Consider the following 18,296-nt stretch of genomic DNA (forward strand, 5'->3'; position numbering starts at 1 on the left):
TTTGGGTGACCCGCTTTGATACCATTAGTGGGCCACATTAGTGGACCACGTAATGAGAAGATAGTGGGTGAAAGTTACCAGGTAACTGCCTCTTTCCCCATTATATAAGAGGGTTGGTTGCTGCTAAGATGATGAGAGTTTTGCTGCCGTCTACCCAAATTCCACGTACAGATGACTTGTTATAGGGTCTTGCTCATCGTGAGCATCGATTGAATGAGGAAAACGGCAAACACTCGCACCCATACTGTGTAGCGTCAACAGATACACTTGCAGGTATACTTTCTGTGTATGTTGATGCAGGTAATGCCAACATTGGGTTATGGGCCCACTACCATGCATACCGCTACGCATGGGTGCGTGCGGGTCTGCTGGCATTTGCTGCGACTGTCGTCGTGGGGTGACGTAAGTCGCAGGTTGACGGCGACAGTCACTGTGAGGTAACTATTTTTCCAGCAGTCTGTCGTCGTGAGGCGACTGCAAAAGAGTGAAACTGTCACCATGGAGCAACAATGTTTCTCGGCAGCCCGTCAATATTGGTCGCCAGTACATGACTATTGTCGTCGTGATATGACTGTTATTCTCGGCAGACTGTCACCGAAAGCAACAACTTTTTTGGGCAGGTTGTTGCCATGGGGAAACAGCCTTCACCGGCGACAGTGCCATCCTGATGTGATCGTTCGTCGTCATGGGGCGACGTTGGTCATCAAATGATGGTGACAATCGCCGTAGGATGACTGTTTTTCTCGACAACTGTACGTCGGTGGCGGTTGTAGCCCCAACGACCCTCATTAGAAAAAATAGACCGAGGGTTTTACCTGTGGCCATCGAGCTGCAGGCAGTCTTGCTAGCAATAGGTTTTGCCTCACGATGTCGCCAGGGTTGTCACCTGGAGCGTCGCCACAAACGTCGTCGAGGGGGGGGGGGAGGATTGTCGGCGTCCGTCTGGCAACGCATGGAATCCGAGGATTAAAACCCCCTTTCTCTGCTCCTTCAGTCGTGGGGCTGCAGTGGAGTCAACCATCATTGGGGGAAACAAGCTGATCGTTGTGGGGCGATATGCCGAAAGGGGCGGCCATTGGGTCGCTGTGCCGGTGAAGTCCCTCGATCGCAAGGGCCGTCGCCTGAGATCCCCTGTGACGTTGGGTTGCAGGGTGGTCGGTCTACGCCGAGGTCACCGCAGACATCGTCGGGGCTGGAATGGGGTTGAGATCGTTGGATGACCGGCGTCTGCCCCCCTACTCCTTCAGTCATTGGGTTGCAATCTCGTCTGCCGTCGTCGGAGACCGTCGGGGGATTGATGGTGGGCGGCCTCGCCGACACCGATGGCAGATGTGATCGGTCACCGGAGCACCAACATTTTTCGGTATAGTAATAGCCGACCTCCGGACCGGGTGGCCGATAGAGGAACCCTTTCGTAGGAAAGGGGGGTGACCTTCGTTGGTGGTTGCCATCGAGCCCTCGCCGGTATGTGTTACCGTGGGGCATCACTGGAAGTGACCATTGCCGACTGGGCACCAGTGTTAGTCGTCGTACGTCGTCGTGGGGCGACGTGGGGTTGATCGGTGGTGCGGATCGCCGACAGGCGGCGTGGTAGTTCCCAAAAAATATCGTATCAATAAGGTCGGCCAATATGGTAGTTTCCAAAAAATAGATTTCTTTGTCCAATTGTGATCCTTCCCAAATCTACGGAAGGGTGTTGGACTGCGGGCATCTGTTAATACATCTGGAAAGTATCGCAATCTTCTTAGAATCTCTATGCCAGACAATCTTGTGGATGGACCTTTCATTTCAGTTGTGCCTTCTCTAAACGCATTCCTTTGTCGTCGGAACAGATGATCGCTGGGTAAAAATCGACGATGACACTCAAACCAGCAAGGCTTTCTTCCATGCATCAATCTAAAAGCTTTGCAATCCTATATGCAGTACGAACATGCCAACCTCCCATGTGTGCTCCAAATAGATAACATACCATATGCAGGAAAGTCACTGATTGTCCATAGAACAATGGCCTTCATATTGAAATTTTATTTTTTGTGGGCATCATACGTGGTAACACCGTCATCCCACAGTACTTTTAGTTCATCAATCAATGGCCTTAAATATACATCAAGATTTTGGCCAGGTGAGGTCGGACCAGGGATCAACAGAGACAAGAAAAGATTTGAACGTTTCATACACAAGCTTGATGGAAGGTTGTATAGAGTTACAAATACTAGCCAGCATGAGTATGGAGTTGATCTACCCCCAAATGGATTAAATTCATCTGTACATAGACCGAGTCTAACATTTCGCACTTTCATTGCGAAGTTCTGATGAATACGATCAAAGTGCTTCCAAGCTTCAGCGTCAACAGGATGCGTGATCTTGTTTTCATCATGTCGAACTTTATTTGCATGCCATCTCATGTGTTTAGTTGTCCTTGAAGACATATACAATCGTTGCAATCTAGAAGTGATAGAAAAGTAGCGGAGCGACTTGTATGAAACTTCCTTTGATCTCGTGCTACCATTGCCTCTTGTCTTTGGCTTGAACTGAGAATGCCCACATGACGGGCATGATATGTTGTTTTCCTGATCCTTGAAATACAACATGCAGTGATTTGGACAAGCATCAATCTTTTTATACCCCATACCTAGAGCGTTGACCATAACTTTCGCACGATACAAATTTTGTGACAATTTCTCATCTTTGGGCAGCATACTCTTCACAATCATGCACAAACGGTCAAAACATGATTGACTCAAATTATACTCGGACTTCAAATTCATTAGTTGAAGAACTGCAGACAAGATAGTGTGACTCTCGCAACCGTTCTAAAGTGGCTCATCAGCATCTCTAAGTAAATCATAAAATCTACTAGCTGCATCGTTTGGTGATTCTTCATCTACTGCAGTTCTTACATCACTAGGACTCATAGCAGAACCCAGTTCTGTTCCTGCGACATCAAATATCAAATCTATATATGGATTATCGTGCACCACATTCACCCGTGCATCAAAATTGTTTCTAAATTCTTCTCCATGAAACGTCCAATTCTGATAATCATTCACAAAACCCTTCCCGTATAGGTGATGTCTAACGCCATGAGGTTCTACAAATCGATTATTCTTACAAATCTTGCAGGGACACCTAATCTGATCTGTGGGATCCACTGTACTGACACTTGCCATTGCAAATTCAATAAAACTTTCAACACCATCCATATATTCATGCGATAACTCATTGTCCACTATTCTACGGTACATCCATTCACGGTTTGCAGTCATTTTATCGTATGATGTTACGAATAATAACCTATCCAATTAAAAGAAAACCATCAGAATGCTATGATGAAGAAAATATCAAATTTATCATGCAATATATGATGTCATACAATAACAATAACTATGATGCATGCATTGATAACTTAATATTTTCATGTGCAAACTATTAATGACACGATACATTCATTTGAAGCATGCTTTCATTATACAATTTCACATGAAAGTCATAATCAAATTGAAAGTAACTACATGCAAGCATGAATACAATTACATCAAACATTGCAATACATCGAAATCATTCATATCAAACAAATATCAAACTTGTACCTACAGCAAACATACTCTAATATTCCACTAACTACTATCATGCCTAGCATGGAATCCGTACTCCAAAAATATGAACACTTCTATTCTTATACATTAAAATCATGCTCAGCATGATCTCTGAACTCCAACAAAGCAGCCCTAGATATCAACAACTAAGTGAGCGTGTGAACAATAAAGTGTTACATCCAATAAATTAAATAACATGTGATGCGCTTGCATCACTTACTCACCACGGGTATTTACCCGATTTGCATTGTTTTTGTCACTTACTTACCACGGGTGGCTGAGCACAACCAGGTTCCGTTGAGAATTCTGCAAAAAATACTATTTTAAAATGAAGTCACCACCTGCCGAAAAAAAAATTAAGGCAAATGAAAACATCTTGCATAGGCCTTGAGAATCCCAACACCCAATGACCTACCGAAACCCATGGGATCGACCCCCTGCCGGAAAACGCAGGTGGTCGACCCCCTGATGGAAAACGCAGGGGGTCGACCCCCTGCCGAAAACGCAGGGGGTCGACCCCCTGCCGAAAAACGTAGGGGGTCGACCCCCTGCCGTTACGCAGGGGGTCGACCCCCTGTCGGAAAACGCAGGGGGTCGACCCCTTGCCGGAAAACGCAAATTACCTGCACGTCTCCGAGCGGCGGTGGAAGGCTGACGGGGATCGGCAGCCGGCGAACGGTGGACGGTGGGGGCCAGAGAGAGGCCGACGAGACAGATAGGGTGGCGGGAGGGAGAGGGCGGTGGGCGGGAGCGGGAGCAGCGAAACAAGAAAAGAAAAAGAGGGTTGGGATTAGGGGTTATGCGACATTTAGCGACAGATTAATTCCGTCGCTAAGCCGCCGTAAATCAAAACACAAAAAATGGAGACGGAATATATTTCGTCGCCAATTCCGTCGCTAAATCGCGACGGAATATATTCCGTCGCAAAAGACGTCACTAAATGGTGTGTCCATTACGACAAAATATTCCCTCGCAAAATCCGTCGGTAATTAGCAACGAGATATATTCCGTCGCTATTTTCATAAATTTCATTGATTATAGCGACGGATGTGTTTCTCTCATTAATCTGTCGCTAACTAGCGACAGAATAATTCCTTCGCTAATCACCTATTTTCTTGTAGTGATACTCTGTGGCTCATTTTCAGCAGATACACTTATAGGTACGCTTTCTGTGTATGTTGATGCAGGTAATGCCAACATATATACGACCCAATAGGTAACTCGAGTTCGGCATGCATGTTCGATTTTTTGTTCAAAAATAAAGTACGATGACATGGTTGTTTTGAATATAGTAATATATAAAGAACTTTGTCTTGATGTTTTAATATATAAAACTGTATTTTTACGGAAATGTTATTAAATAATAATAAAATAATATTTACAAATATTAAATAAATGTCAACACATGTCATAGCTGTGGTGGGGTATCATAGCATGTCTGATTCGTGCTAGGCATGACTCGCCCCTAATTGGTGTGTCATTGTGACGCAGCATTCATACTGACATATAGATAGAAAGGTTTCATGTACAACTTGTGTTTTTGTTTCCCCAAAAGACCAAACTTCACATGACAAATTAAGCATTTGCTATCAAAAAAAAAATTAAGCATTTGCGCTCATCCTAAAATGGTCATTCCCAGTGTGGTCCTGTATTCTAGGGTGCTGGAAAGGGGTGGAGTAGAGATGGTCCTAACTTTTTGCCTTTTACAATAAGTGGACATTTTGCATGATTTTATGTCCGAAAAATAAATTTGAATCCTAAAAGAAACACACCATGTGTGATCTCATATGTCAGGGTGTTGGGGATGGTACTAACCTTCTGAATTTTTCAACAAGTGGACATTTGTCCTGATCCTATCTCCCAAAATAAATTTGAAAATTACTAGATTTTGTGAGCTTTTGCGTCTCAGCATGAGGAATGCAGCTGTTATTTTATTGAATTTTTGCAAAACAAGAGAATGACAAGTTAAATTCTAATATTTTGTTAAAAAATAAAATGAGCCTCTATACTTGTTAATTGTTCTTTTAAGTTATAAAATATTATAAATAGTTAAATAAATCCTTGTATGGATCCATGATATGCATTCTTTACTAATAGGTGCATTTGAATATGTATCTTCTTACAACATTTTTTCTGCATGCGTAATCCTTGATCCCATTGTATATCACTCTGTTAAGTATATGAGAAATCTGAAATTTTAAGTTTTTTTTTCTCTCTCTCTCACTTTGGGGGGTGGGATGTTGTCCATAGGTTATTGGGGAACAATGATGTACTTTATCACCTTTCAAGGAGTCAGCTAGTACATATATAAAGAGTCAATAATTTGTGAAGTTGATAGTTTAAAACCTTGTTTGCTGGAAACCATCTACACCTTTTTTCATTTTGAATTGACCACATGTATTCAAAGTTTGATTTTCATTTGTTAAGCTTTTGAAACAGGGATGTCAACGGATTTGATATATAGGATATCCGACTATTCTAAATCCGATTAGTTGTATTTGGTTAAGAAAACTGAAACCTATTAACACTTGGATTTGGATTCGGTCTAAAATTTCATAGTTGAATCCAAAAGATATTTGATTCCAACCAATGGATATCCAAATCCCATTACATGTATTTTTTCAGATTTGGTATTAGATTTTTCTCATCCAAATCCTAATCTGGATCTGAGTCTGATTAGCTAATATCTGATTTGTCAGATTTGGTATTGACTACATCTGATCCGAATCCTAACTGTTTATGTCCCTATCTCGAAAGAATTCTTCTTTACTCCAACAGTAAAATGGCATAATGATTGATAGAAAATTAGTTTCTAACTTATCTAACATGTTCCTTGATCCTTTTCTTCTTTGCAGAAACTACTCGATTTCAGTTTGAGCATGGAAAAGTTTACCTTCTTCGCCTTGTCAATGGTGCAATGTCTGATGCGCTCTTCGTCGCCATAGCAAATCATACACTCACAGTTGTTGGTAGAGATGGATCCTATCTTAAGCCTTTTGATAATGAATATGTCATAATAAGCCCAGGACAAACGATGGATATTCTTGTACAAGCCAACCAGCAGAAACAACTTTATTATATGGCTGCTGCTCCTTACATTTCTAGTGATGAAACGGCCTACGCTGATGACACTGTAGCCACAGCAATAATTGAATATCAGGGCCACAACACTTCCCAAGCCTCACTCCCATTTCCAAGCCTTCCAGCAACTGATGATATCCATGCAGCATATGCATTTTCTATCCAAGAGCGAAGTCTAGCATCCAAGGATCATCCTATTGATGTTCCACAGGAAATGGACTCAAGGTTTGTCTTTACTATATCAATGAATATTGAGCTTTGCGCTAATGCCAGCTGCAAAGGTATAAATGGGACAAGGTTTGCCTCCAGTATGAACAATATATCATTCATTAATCCATCAATTGACATCCTAAAAGCATACTACCAAAGCATCAATAATGTTTACACAACTGACTTTCCAAGCATTCCTCCATATATGTTCAATTTTACGGATTCCACTTCTGATGAAGCTCTCCTATATCCTGAGATTGGTACAAGAGTGAAGGTGTTGAACTATAATGAAACAGTTGAGATTGTGTTTCAATCGACGGCACTACTAAGAGCAGATAATCATCCCATGCATCTACATGGGTATGATTTCTATGTAGTTGGACGAGGTTTCGGAAACTTTCATGACAATATTGACCCATTGAATTACAATTTGGTTGACCCTCCATTGGAGAACACAATCGCAGTTCCATACATAGGATGGGCTGCTGTGAGGTTTAGAGCAAGCAACCCAGGTATTATGTTACATCACTTCTCTTTCCATTACATGTTTTTGCATAGTAGTACTTACAATAGATTGTGACTGTGTCTTGCAGTAGTATGGCAGAATCTGTCCTCCTTATGCTATGTCGACATGTTTATGTTGCTAAACTTCCTTAGTTCTATGTTTCCAAAATTATTTTGTGGTCCATTTTAACAATCAATAAAACACATAATTCATTTATGAATGCTTCTACTGTTCAAGCTAGTTTGTTATTCATAGACTATTCTTGCTAGCAAATGTCAAACACTGGAAGTGTCCTGGCTGCATTTTGCTAATTGAGTCATCTTACCCAGCAAAACAGAACTCACTAGAAGAGTTTGTGATATACATATATATATATATATAGTAGAGCGTAGGTGCTTGCTATACAGACGGGTTTTTATGCCCTTCTGATGTTTTTTTCGCAGCTCTGACCCCATAAATGTGTTGGGCATGGTCAATTTACAAGGAATCCATACCTGGATCAGGTGTTTTCGATGAAAAAATGATATTTGAAGCCTTAAAATTTTACAAAGATTTTGGACCATTGATTTTTCGAAACTTATAAAAACCCACCCATGTGTTGGAATCAAACACTTCAAAAGCTGATCCTTGTAAAATCAAGTACAGAGATCACATCTGAACAGGCAGCATTAAAAAAAAAACACAGGAAGAGCATAAAAAACCATCAATCACGTATCGCAAGCACCTAATGTTCAAGCACCTATGCTGTACTATATATATATATATATACATATATATATGTGTGTGTGTGTGTGTGTGTGTGTGAAAGCAATACGCTTGTTTCTATCAGTTGATCTACCAAATATATTCCAAATATGCTAAACAAAAGGACAGAGGAAATTCTCAGTGTTGTCAATGCATTAAACTGGGGGCTGGACTCTGATCTAACCTGAGAAGGTATTACTTTGGGCACATTTTGGGAATCCAAAACCTTACATTACTTACCCTCTTAGATCTCAATCGCACTCACCAAATGGGTTAAACATGAATCCTGTGTAACGGTGTCCTGCTTGACCCAGATCTAGTACATTCCTTTGGTGTGAGTTGATAAAATACATATCAGAACAAGAGCACTACCACAAATGTCAAACAGGTGTACGGAATATTATGTATAGGCTGGGAATGCTACAACCCAACCTTGATTTGAATCTGAAGGTGAAGGCATGTTAGCTTGGAAGTAATTGCTCTGCCCCAAATCTGACTCATCCATAGTGCCAAGAGAAATGCTTATATATTATTAGGTGGTTCTTGCTTAGTTTATATTTGTGTGGTTCTTGCATAATTTATGTATTGTTTATGACAAATTTGCTTAGTTTATTTGGAAAGTTTCTGACCAGCATTGGATCAATTTTCACATTACTGTCAACTAGTTCTTGTGTAGCTATAGAGACTGCTTACATAATTGTTCCGCATGCAGGCGTTTGGCTGCTGCATTGCCACTTTGATCGCCACTATACTTGGGGAATGTCCATGGTTTTTATAGTGAAGGATGGCCCAACAGCTGAAACAAGTCTGTTGCCCCCACCACCACACATGCCCCCATGCACTGATTCAGATCTTGTTGACAAAACTGGGATCTATGACCCACCAGATCAATGAAGGGCATAGAAATACTTGTGCTATCAACCTAGTTAGTTATTATGATCTCTCTCTCTCTCTCTCTGCACTTAGGGAAAAGCTGACATTGATAGGCTCCCAGTTGGTAAAACCAATGTCAGTATCGCTATCGGCCCTGAATCGTTTGGCCACCGATTCAGCTGTATTGGCAGATACCGATTTTCAAGTAAATCTTTCTGTATTGGCCAAAAAATTAATAAAAAAATATTATGTATCAATCATAACGTAACACATGTTAAAATTATTAAAAAATTTAATTTTTAGTATTTTTTGCATTTATTAAAAAATAACCGATTCACCCCCTGAATCGTATCGAATTTTCTGCCGGTACGATGCGTATGGGCCTATACTCACCAATATTGGTAACATTGGGTAAACTCTTGAGGCCCCTCCTACCAATCCAGTGCACCCATTTTGGACCTTGCAGAAAGGAACACCCTTTGTAGGTTTCCAACTCTCGGCATATTGCCAATTTGATCATGTATGGGTACCAACGGAATCATGTCTTGCGGCAAAAGGCAAAAACTCAACGATCTGAATAGCCGTAACTGAAGAGTTTGGTGATTACACATTGGTATTTCACAGTTTATTCATTTTTGTTGCTAAGATCCTTCACAATCAAAATGGATCTCAATAGGCCCCTAGTTTTGAAATGTTGTTACACTGCCTTCTGAAGCGGACGCAGTGCTCATTTGGATCTCCATGCGCTTCTTCACCTAACAGTCAAAATTAATAGGAAAGGCTGGTGAACACATCTCCGCATGACCACTTGACTTAATATTACAATGAGAATGACAGAAGCCAAAAGCATGAACAGTATAAACATTTATATGAAAATTACCAAAATTTAAATGAAACATCACCACCATACTTTTCCTTCCCCTTGGCTTTTAGTTTTTTCGGATATTCAAGGTGCGTGTACCCGAAACTTTTAATCCTTCAAATATAATTTGCTCTTGGGACACTTTCCATCTCATGTAACTCGAAATCACAAGATGGGTAGTGTGGCTTCGAATCGCATGAGTAAAATGCCTTTAAATTTTAAATATGGCTTCAAATCTCACTGCCGTATTTTCTCATGTTTACTTGCAGATGAGAAATTCAGCTAATGATAATCGTTTTTTCACCATTGCGAGAGAATAATTCTCATTTTTGGGCCAAGCAAATGTGCAATTAATTTTTACAAAGATGCTACATAAAATGGCCTCCCTAAGAACAGAAGAATTGGAAAAAAGACATACGGACAAACATACACCACCACCTCAAAGTCCTATATATTCATGACAAAGGGCATTGGGACAGGATTTTGTCAAACTCAAACCTCCACGTAACCCAAGGGAGGAAAAAGCCACCTAATTTTTTACTAGATACACTACAAAAAAAGTTATTTACTGGAGCAAAAATTGCGCCAGTAAAGACAGGGAAAAGCGCCAGTAAAGATCTTTACAGGCACTCGCGTTGTGTCAATAAGTGTGCCACAGTTGGTATTGTCAGTATAGCCTTTACTGGTGCAAAATATTCATGCCAGTAAACATTGTTTTTATTGAGGTTAAATTTGCGCCAATAAAAATCACTTTATTGATACTAATATGGTGCAAGTAAAGAGATTTTCTCACTTTTCAATAAAAGAAAAATATCATCTTTACTTACACAAATTTTTTTTATGCCAATGAAGAGATTTTTTCACATTTTTAATTAAAAAATATAATCTTTACTGGCACAAATTTTTTTTTTTTGCCTATAAAGATCTATTTATTGGAGCTGATATGGTATCGGTAAAGAGATTTCCTTACATTTTAATTAAAAAACTATTATCTTTACTTGCACAAAAAGTTTTCGCACCAATGAAGATCTCTTTTCTTGCACATTTTTTGCACTAGCAAAGATGATTTTTTTTTCATTTTCTAGTTAACAATATGTTCATACATATATTCATTCATTTATTCATTCATTCATAACCTACTCATACATATATTTAATAATATATACTTGTTCATTCATTTATTCACACTACAAGAAAAATGTTAATTAGCGACGGAAGTTTGCGACGAATTTTTTCCGTCGCAACTTTGCGGCGGATTAACGAGAGAAACCAAACCGTCGCTAAAATCCGTAATATTTACGGAAATAGTGACGAAAAAACTTTCGTCGCCCAATCCATCGCTAATTAGCGACGGCAGGTTTTTGTCGCAATATCCGCAGCACTTAGCGACGGAAGTTTTTCCGTCGCTACGTAGCGACGATGTTAGCGATGGAAATATTTCATCGCTAAATGACATGTAACGTTGCGACGGAGTTGCGACAGAATTAGGCCGTCGCAAAATCCGTCGCTAAGTTTCCCGTAAATCCCTAATCAGAACCCTTCTTTTTCTTTCCTGTTTCGTCTCTCCCGCCCGATGCACTCTCCCGCTCGACGCACTCCCTGGCCCGTCGTCCGCCGCCTGCCGCCCGACGCACTCCCCAGCCCGCCGCCAGACGCACTCCTGTTATCGTCGCAAAATTTTCCCCGTCTTCCCTTCCTTGCAGAAGAGAGAGGGAAATGCTTTCGCGATTCAAACTTGACCGGATTTTGGAAATTGTTTTGAAATATACTCGCCTCCGTTTTGAAAATTGCGGGAAAATCCATGGGATGGGGCTCGACCTGTCGGTACGAGGTTCGACCGTTCCTGCCGCCTTTAACAGGGGTAATCGAACCAAGGACCAAAATTATGCTTGACTTAGCGAAATTATCGAAATTGTATTTTATCCTAAATGCACAGAGAATTTAGGCATGTGCTATGAGATTTTTGAAAATTATAAAATTGGAAAATATGATGTATGCTTGGAAAACATCTGAAGTTGAAAAGTATTTCTCAGGAAAAGATGGAAATCAATTTCAAAGAAAACTCAGACGAAGAAGATTTAAAATCTCGAGAAAATTTATAAAGACATGGAAAATCTTGAAGAAACGAGAATCTCGGGAAAATCTCGAAAACGTTTATAAATATTTAGAAAACCATGAAGAAATGAGAATCTCGGGAAAATCTCGAGAAAATTTATAAAGATTTGGAAAACCATGAAGAAATGAGAATCTTAGGAAAATCTCGAGAAAGTTTATAAAGATTTGGAAAACCATGAAGAAATGAGAATCTTAGGAAAATCTCGAGAAAGTTTATAAAGATTTGGAAAATCATGGAGAAATGAGAATCTTAGGAAAATCTCGAGAAAGTTTATAAAGATTTGAAAAACCATGAAGAAATGAGAATCTTAGGAAAATCTCGAGAAAGTTTATAAAGATTTGGAAAATCATGGAGAAATGAGAATCTCAGGAAAATGGGAAGAATTCTTGAGAAAAGATGAACATTTGAAAAGGAAAATACTTGTCGGGAAAACTCGGACTTTGAGAATTTTCTTAGGAAAATGATGAAAAATTTATAGGAAAACTCATTGGAGAAAGAAATTCAAAACTTAGGAAGTTGAAATCCTGAGAATCTTGTCTTTTGAAATATCTGAAAATCAACTTTGATTCTTGAGAAAGATGAGAAATTCCTTTGAAAAGAATCTTAAGGAAATAACTTTTTAAGGAAAATCACAGGAAAACATTTGATTTGGGAAATCCAACTCCGAATATCATCATAGTTTCTTGAGAAAATCGATTCCATGAAGTGAAAATCTTTTGAGAAAATCATGAGAAAAACGAATGATGCAGATGATTTGAATGAATGAATGCACTTTGAAAAGATTTTTGAAAAATTGGTTAGAAAAATGTGGATTAAGCCAAAGTAAATCCTTCATATATTCTGACTGTGGCCATGAATATATTCAGGGTTTATTCGAGTTAATTCACAATATGTTGAAAACATTGGAAATATGAGGTGCATTTTCAAGATAGCCTAAGAGTGTAGGCTCAATGTGACTGGTAGAGAGATGATGGATCTGGGTCTCGTCCATATTCCGACTAGGGCCGTAAATATGGACTCCACCGAGTTCATCAACTCTCTAAGAGTTGGTGCACGTGCCATTCGTGTTCATCCACGGTGAATTTTGAAAATTTGAGATATATGCATCATAGAATCAGGATATTACTGAAATCAAACTATATGAGATGCAACCTAATCTAAGCAGTAAAAGTAAATATTATTCCAAAGTTTACATTTTGATTGTTACATCATTGACGAAATAAAAAAAAAAATATAACTAAATATTTGATAGCTCCAAAGCAACCATATCTTCCAGATTTTTCTTGTAGATATCGAGTTCCTCCCTAAGTATTCACTAAGATAATGTCTACTCTTGTGCGATCCTGCATAAATCAAAAGAACACGAGCAGTACACGAAATAGAAATAGAACTTATATTAAACTAGCTGAATGCTAAAAACACTGAAAAATAATGAGAAATCTAATGACAATTTTAACCGAAGTTAATTTCTAATTAAATCTGAGACTAACTAATTAACAACGCTAATTATCAAACAATTTATTTAACTAACAACTAATTGAAATTCGATTAACTAGTATCTAATAATAAAGTAAACTAATTATGAAAACCAAACATGAGATTAGGCATTTGGAAAATTGAAAGAAAGGAAAATATAAAAGATGTAATGAAAATCAAGAATTTCAAAGTGTAAAAAAATAAAACAAATAGGAAATGAATGATTTAAAAAAAAACAGCAAGTTAACGGATACTAAAAAAAAAAAAAACCGAAAGGCAAGAAAGATAATGCAATGAAAAACAGAGATTTAAAAACAGAAAATTGATGATTTCAAAACCGGAAAACAGAACAAATAATGCATAAAACAGAAAACTGAAAATACATGAAATAAAACCAGAAATTTAGCCAATGAAAAACAAATAGTCAAGTATTGAAAACAGGAAGGAAAAACATGTAAAACTGGAAAATTATGACGAATTGCAAAGACAGGAAAATACAGAAAAACAAACAAACCTGAAATGACTTAAAAATTCAGGAAATACAAAACTGAAAAGGGAAAACTGGAAAACAAGAACTCAATTTTAAAAACTGGATGATGAAATGATGAAAACAGGGGAAAAAAAAAAGGAAAAGAAGATAATAAAACAGAGAAATAAGAAAATCGATTGCAAAACAGGAGTTTGATGAACATGAACTAACTGTAAGGTAGAAATTCACCTTATACGATACATTGCAATAGAAATTTGTTTGTAAATCACGAACTCAACAATGTGCTGAAACGGCTAATACAGGAAATCAAAAGAATGGGCAACAGAAAATCAAAGTAACAAACAGAAAAACACAAAGAGAAAAGAAAAAAATCTGGGGATAACGCTGGCTGATGGACTGAAAGGGGAGGATTGAAGGAGATGCAGATGCTGGAACCTTTTGCTGCTGGGGTTGAAGGTGAATGACGTCAACCGTTGGAGGTGGAAGGTTGAAGAAGATGAAGTGCGGCAGCTGATCCTCCTGCGGATGGGTTGAATGAAAGGGGACGGCAGGTTCTCCTGCGGCTGAAGGAATGGTGGGCAGCAACCGTTGGGCTGAAGGCAAATGGAGAAAACGGTGGTGGCTCTCCTGCGGCTGGGGCTGAAGTGGAGGTGTGCGACAGCTGCTGGAGGTGGAAGCTCCTTCGTTGCTGGGGTTGAAGAAGGTGAAGGATGGGTCTGGTTGACTGGAGGTGGAAGACCCTGCAAAACCAAAAAAAAAACCAATCCAATCGACTTTTCCTCATTTTGTGAATCACCTGCAATCAAAACTCCAAGAAAACTTTCAATCCCCTTTTTCTATCGACCAGCCTTCTTTTCTTTTCAAACCCTTTTGGCTGTAGAAAGAAATTTGCTCTCACTTTGGTCTCCTCCCCCCCTGGCTGGCTCCTGTAAAACCTCAACAAAAACCCCTTTTTCCCTCTCGTGAATGCCCCTCTTCCTTTTCGTGAATGCTCTCCTCTGCCATAAGCACAAAAGACCTCCCTTTCTTAATGTCCGGCCCCTACAATCAGAAGAAAAACCAAAAACTAATTAATCGGCCCCTTTGCCAGCCGAGAGGAATAAGGTGAGAAGAGCAGAGACTGGAGAGAGAGAGTTCTCCAGAGAAAATACAGATTTTCCTCCCCTTCGATCAATGGCTGGCCCTTTTTTAAAGACATTCAGCCCCTTTCTAAAAAAAAAAAACGTATTTTCTTTAAGAGCACCGTTATGGTTTTTGAATTTCTTTTGAAACCGATATTTGAAAATCAAAAGGGGCGCATCTTTTTTTTTTTTTTTTCCAAAATTTTGTTTCATTTACCTAAGTTTTTAGGTAAAAATGAAATTTTTTTACTTTAGGGAAATTCGGTTGTGCCATTAAGGCTGCCTCTTTCTAAAATTTTTTTTTTATTAAAACAAATAAAATAAAAATAAAGAAATAAATGAGAGGCTTTTATGGAAATGCCACCTCAATCCACTTTTAAAATCCTTTTGAAAATAAAGCTTTATTTTGTTTTGTAAATCTTTTATTTTCAATTGGGGTGCTACATGTGTGTGGGCCCACTAGCTAAAACTAAATAAATAAATATTGAGAAATGAAGAAAAATTTGCAAATTGGTATGAACTTCGGGTGGGTCCCGCTTGAGAATAAGAAGCTTACCTGGGAGTCTGAGTATGATGCTAATTCAAAGGCGGGTCCCATTCCATTTATTTGAAAATATGAGATAAAACATTATTTATTTTCAAGAATTTGGAAAAATTGGGTTTTCAGGGCAAAAAAAAATATGGATAAATGTAAAAACAAAATTTGTAAAGAGATTTAAAATCTTTTTGCAAAAAGTTTTGAGATAAAATCTTTAAAATCAATATCCAAATATCCAGATTGTTTTCTTGAGAAAAATTTTTGTAATTCAAAGTCCTGGGGGTAAAATGGGAAAGATTGGCAATTTTGAAATCCCAGGGTTTTAAAAATCAATTTTGAAAAGTTTAAAAATAAAATCTGGATTGACAATTTGGAAAATCAGGAGTTCTGGATCTCAAAATGACATGCTGTGCAGTGAAATGATGCAATGCTATGCAAAGACATGTTCTATGAAATATCACTCTGAGCTCGGACTTGAAAATTCTAGCTTTTTGTCCAGAAAAGGATTTTGAAGATTTGCAATTTGAAGATGTCTCTGAACCTAAATATAGAAATTTTGAGGCTCAAGAGTAAAATTTAGGATTTTCTGCAAGGTTCAATCTTGGAAAATGACCATTTTACCCTTCATTGCTTCTGAAGAACTGAAATATGATAATTAAGGGCGATGTCAGAGAGGTGAGTGAAAATTTGGGGTGTTTACAGATGCCCCTCTTTGCTACTAAGCCGGCTTATGGTCGAGCTTAGTGGCAAAGAAAATACACCAAATTTGGGCTATATAAAAATGCCCCAGTTAGAAGGATATGACTGGGTATGAAGAAGTTAGCCCGAGGAAGATGGTAGATATGAAATGGAGAAATGAAGAGTAAAGACTCACTCTGTGAGAGTGAAATTCAGGTTTATGCCCTTGACCTGGATGGGACAGAAATACCTCGTATGAAACGAAGCTCAGGTTTTAACCCTTGACCTGATTGGGAGAATGAAATTATCTCATTAAAATGAGATTCAGGTTTGTACCCTTAACCTGATCGGGTAGAAAATGGAATACCTCCTTGAATGAGGCTCAGGTTTATACCCTTATCCTGATCGGGTGGAAAATAGAATTTTGGAAGGTGAATAAGACAACTTTTCTTGAAGATGACCGAGGCGATGGAAATGGAATTGTAAGAGGCAATTTTGGAAAATGATCAAGACAATCCGGTGAATTTTCATCATCGTGAAATATGAAGAATGTAAGGAGTAAGACGACTATTTCGACAATGTGAAAGATGGATATGGCAATCTTTTGACGAGAATAAGGTAACTCTTTCGACAACGCGAAAGACAGACAAGGCAAACTCTTTTAGAGAAGAGTAAGGCAACTCTTTTGACAATGCAAAAGATGAATAAGATAATTCAAAGGAACAAGGCGATTCTTTCGACAACGCGAAAGATGACAAAGGTAATCCAAAGGAATAAGGCGAGTCTTTCGACAACGCGAAAGATGACAAAGGTAATTCAAAGGAATAAGGCGAGTCTTTCGACAACGCGAAAGATGACAAAGGTAATCCAAAGGAACAAGGCAATTCTTTCGACAATGCGAAAGATGATAAAGGCAATCCAAAGGAATAAGGCGATTCTTTCGACAATGCGAAATATGACAAAAGGCAATCCAAAGGAATAAGGCGAGTCTTTCGACAACGCGAAAGATGACAAAAGGCAATCCAAAGGAACAAGGCAATTCTTTCGACAATGCGAAAGATGACAAAAGGCAATCCAAAGGAACAAGGCGATTCTTTCGACAATGCGAAAGATGATAAAGGTAATCCAAAGGAACAAGGCGATTCTTTCGACAATGCGAAAGATGATAAAGGCAATCCAAAGGAACAAGGCAATTCTTTCGACAATGCGAAAGATGACAAAAGGCAATCCAAAGGAACAAGGCGATTCTTTCGACAATGCGAAAGATGATAAAAGGCAATCCAAAGGAACAAGGTGATTCTTTCGACAACGCGAAAGATGACAAAGGTAATCCCAAGGAACAAGGCGATTCTTTCGACAATGCGAAAGATGATAAAGGCAATCCAAAGGAACAAGGTGATTCTTTCGACAACACGAAAGATGATAAAAGGCAATCCAAAGGAACAAGGCGATTCTTTCGACAACGCGAAAGATGACAAAGGTAATCCCAAGGAATAAGGCAATTCTTTCGACAATGCGAAAGATGATAAAAGGCAATCCAAAGGAATAAGGCGATTCTTTCGACAACACGAAAGATGACAAAGGCTATCCTTTTGGAGAGAAGGCTAATCTTTCAACAACGTGAAAGATGATAAAGACTATCCTTTCGGAGATAAGGCTAATCTTTCAACAATGTGAAAGACGACAAAAGGAAAATCTCTCGAAGGGGTCAAGATACATCAATATGGACTACAAGCTCTCACTTAACGTCAGGATAGCTAGAAAATATTGTCAAAATGTTGAAAATTTTGCTGATTCAAAGTAATTGAAAATGATTGTGAAAATATTTCTTCTTTTCTACCTGAAGTATTACCTCCAAACAGAATTGACTTCATAGAATCAAGATTTGGAATCCAAATTGCTTGCGATTGACCTTCTTCAAAGAAGTTATCAATTTCCTTGATATGAACAGGAAAGAGAATTTGATATCATGAAAGCAATCTATGAAAGGATATTGATAATAGAAT

General features: G+C 38.7%; 1 protein-coding gene across 1 annotated transcript; it reads left to right on the forward strand.

Annotated features, from left to right (window-relative positions):
• The first annotated feature begins 1,216 nt into the window (after positions 1–1,216).
• LOC149831139 (laccase-14-like) lies at positions 1,217–9,030 on the forward strand. The gene is made up of 4 exons (XM_090012944.1): positions 1,217–1,331; positions 4,745–4,783; positions 6,452–7,399; positions 8,813–9,030. Exons 1-4 carry the CDS (start codon positions 1,217–1,219, stop codon positions 9,028–9,030), a joined length of 1,320 nt encoding a protein of 439 aa, XP_089869070.1.
• The last annotated feature ends 9,266 nt before the right edge of the window (positions 9,031–18,296 follow it).

Source organism: Nuphar pumila, chromosome 7 (genome assembly GCF_984573655.1).
Source record: "Nuphar pumila chromosome 7, dmNupPumi1.hap1.1, whole genome shotgun sequence".
Classification (NCBI taxonomy): domain Eukaryota; kingdom Viridiplantae; phylum Streptophyta; class Magnoliopsida; order Nymphaeales; family Nymphaeaceae; genus Nuphar; species Nuphar pumila.

What these genes read in the sequence shown, in the direction of transcription:
- LOC149831139 (XM_090012944.1), top strand. Translation starts at nt 1,217, where the DNA reads ATGACCGGCGTCTGCCCCCCTACTCCTTCAGTCATTGGGTTGCAATCT. An exon ending in CGCCGACACCGATGGCAGAT is followed by an intron (nt 1,332 to 4,744) that starts GTGATCGGTCAC and finishes CATTTTCAGCAG; the next exon opens with ATACACTTATAGGTACGCTT. An exon ending in GTTTAGAGCAAGCAACCCAG is followed by an intron (nt 7,400 to 8,812) that starts GTATTATGTTAC and finishes GTTCTTGTGTAG; the next exon opens with CTATAGAGACTGCTTACATA.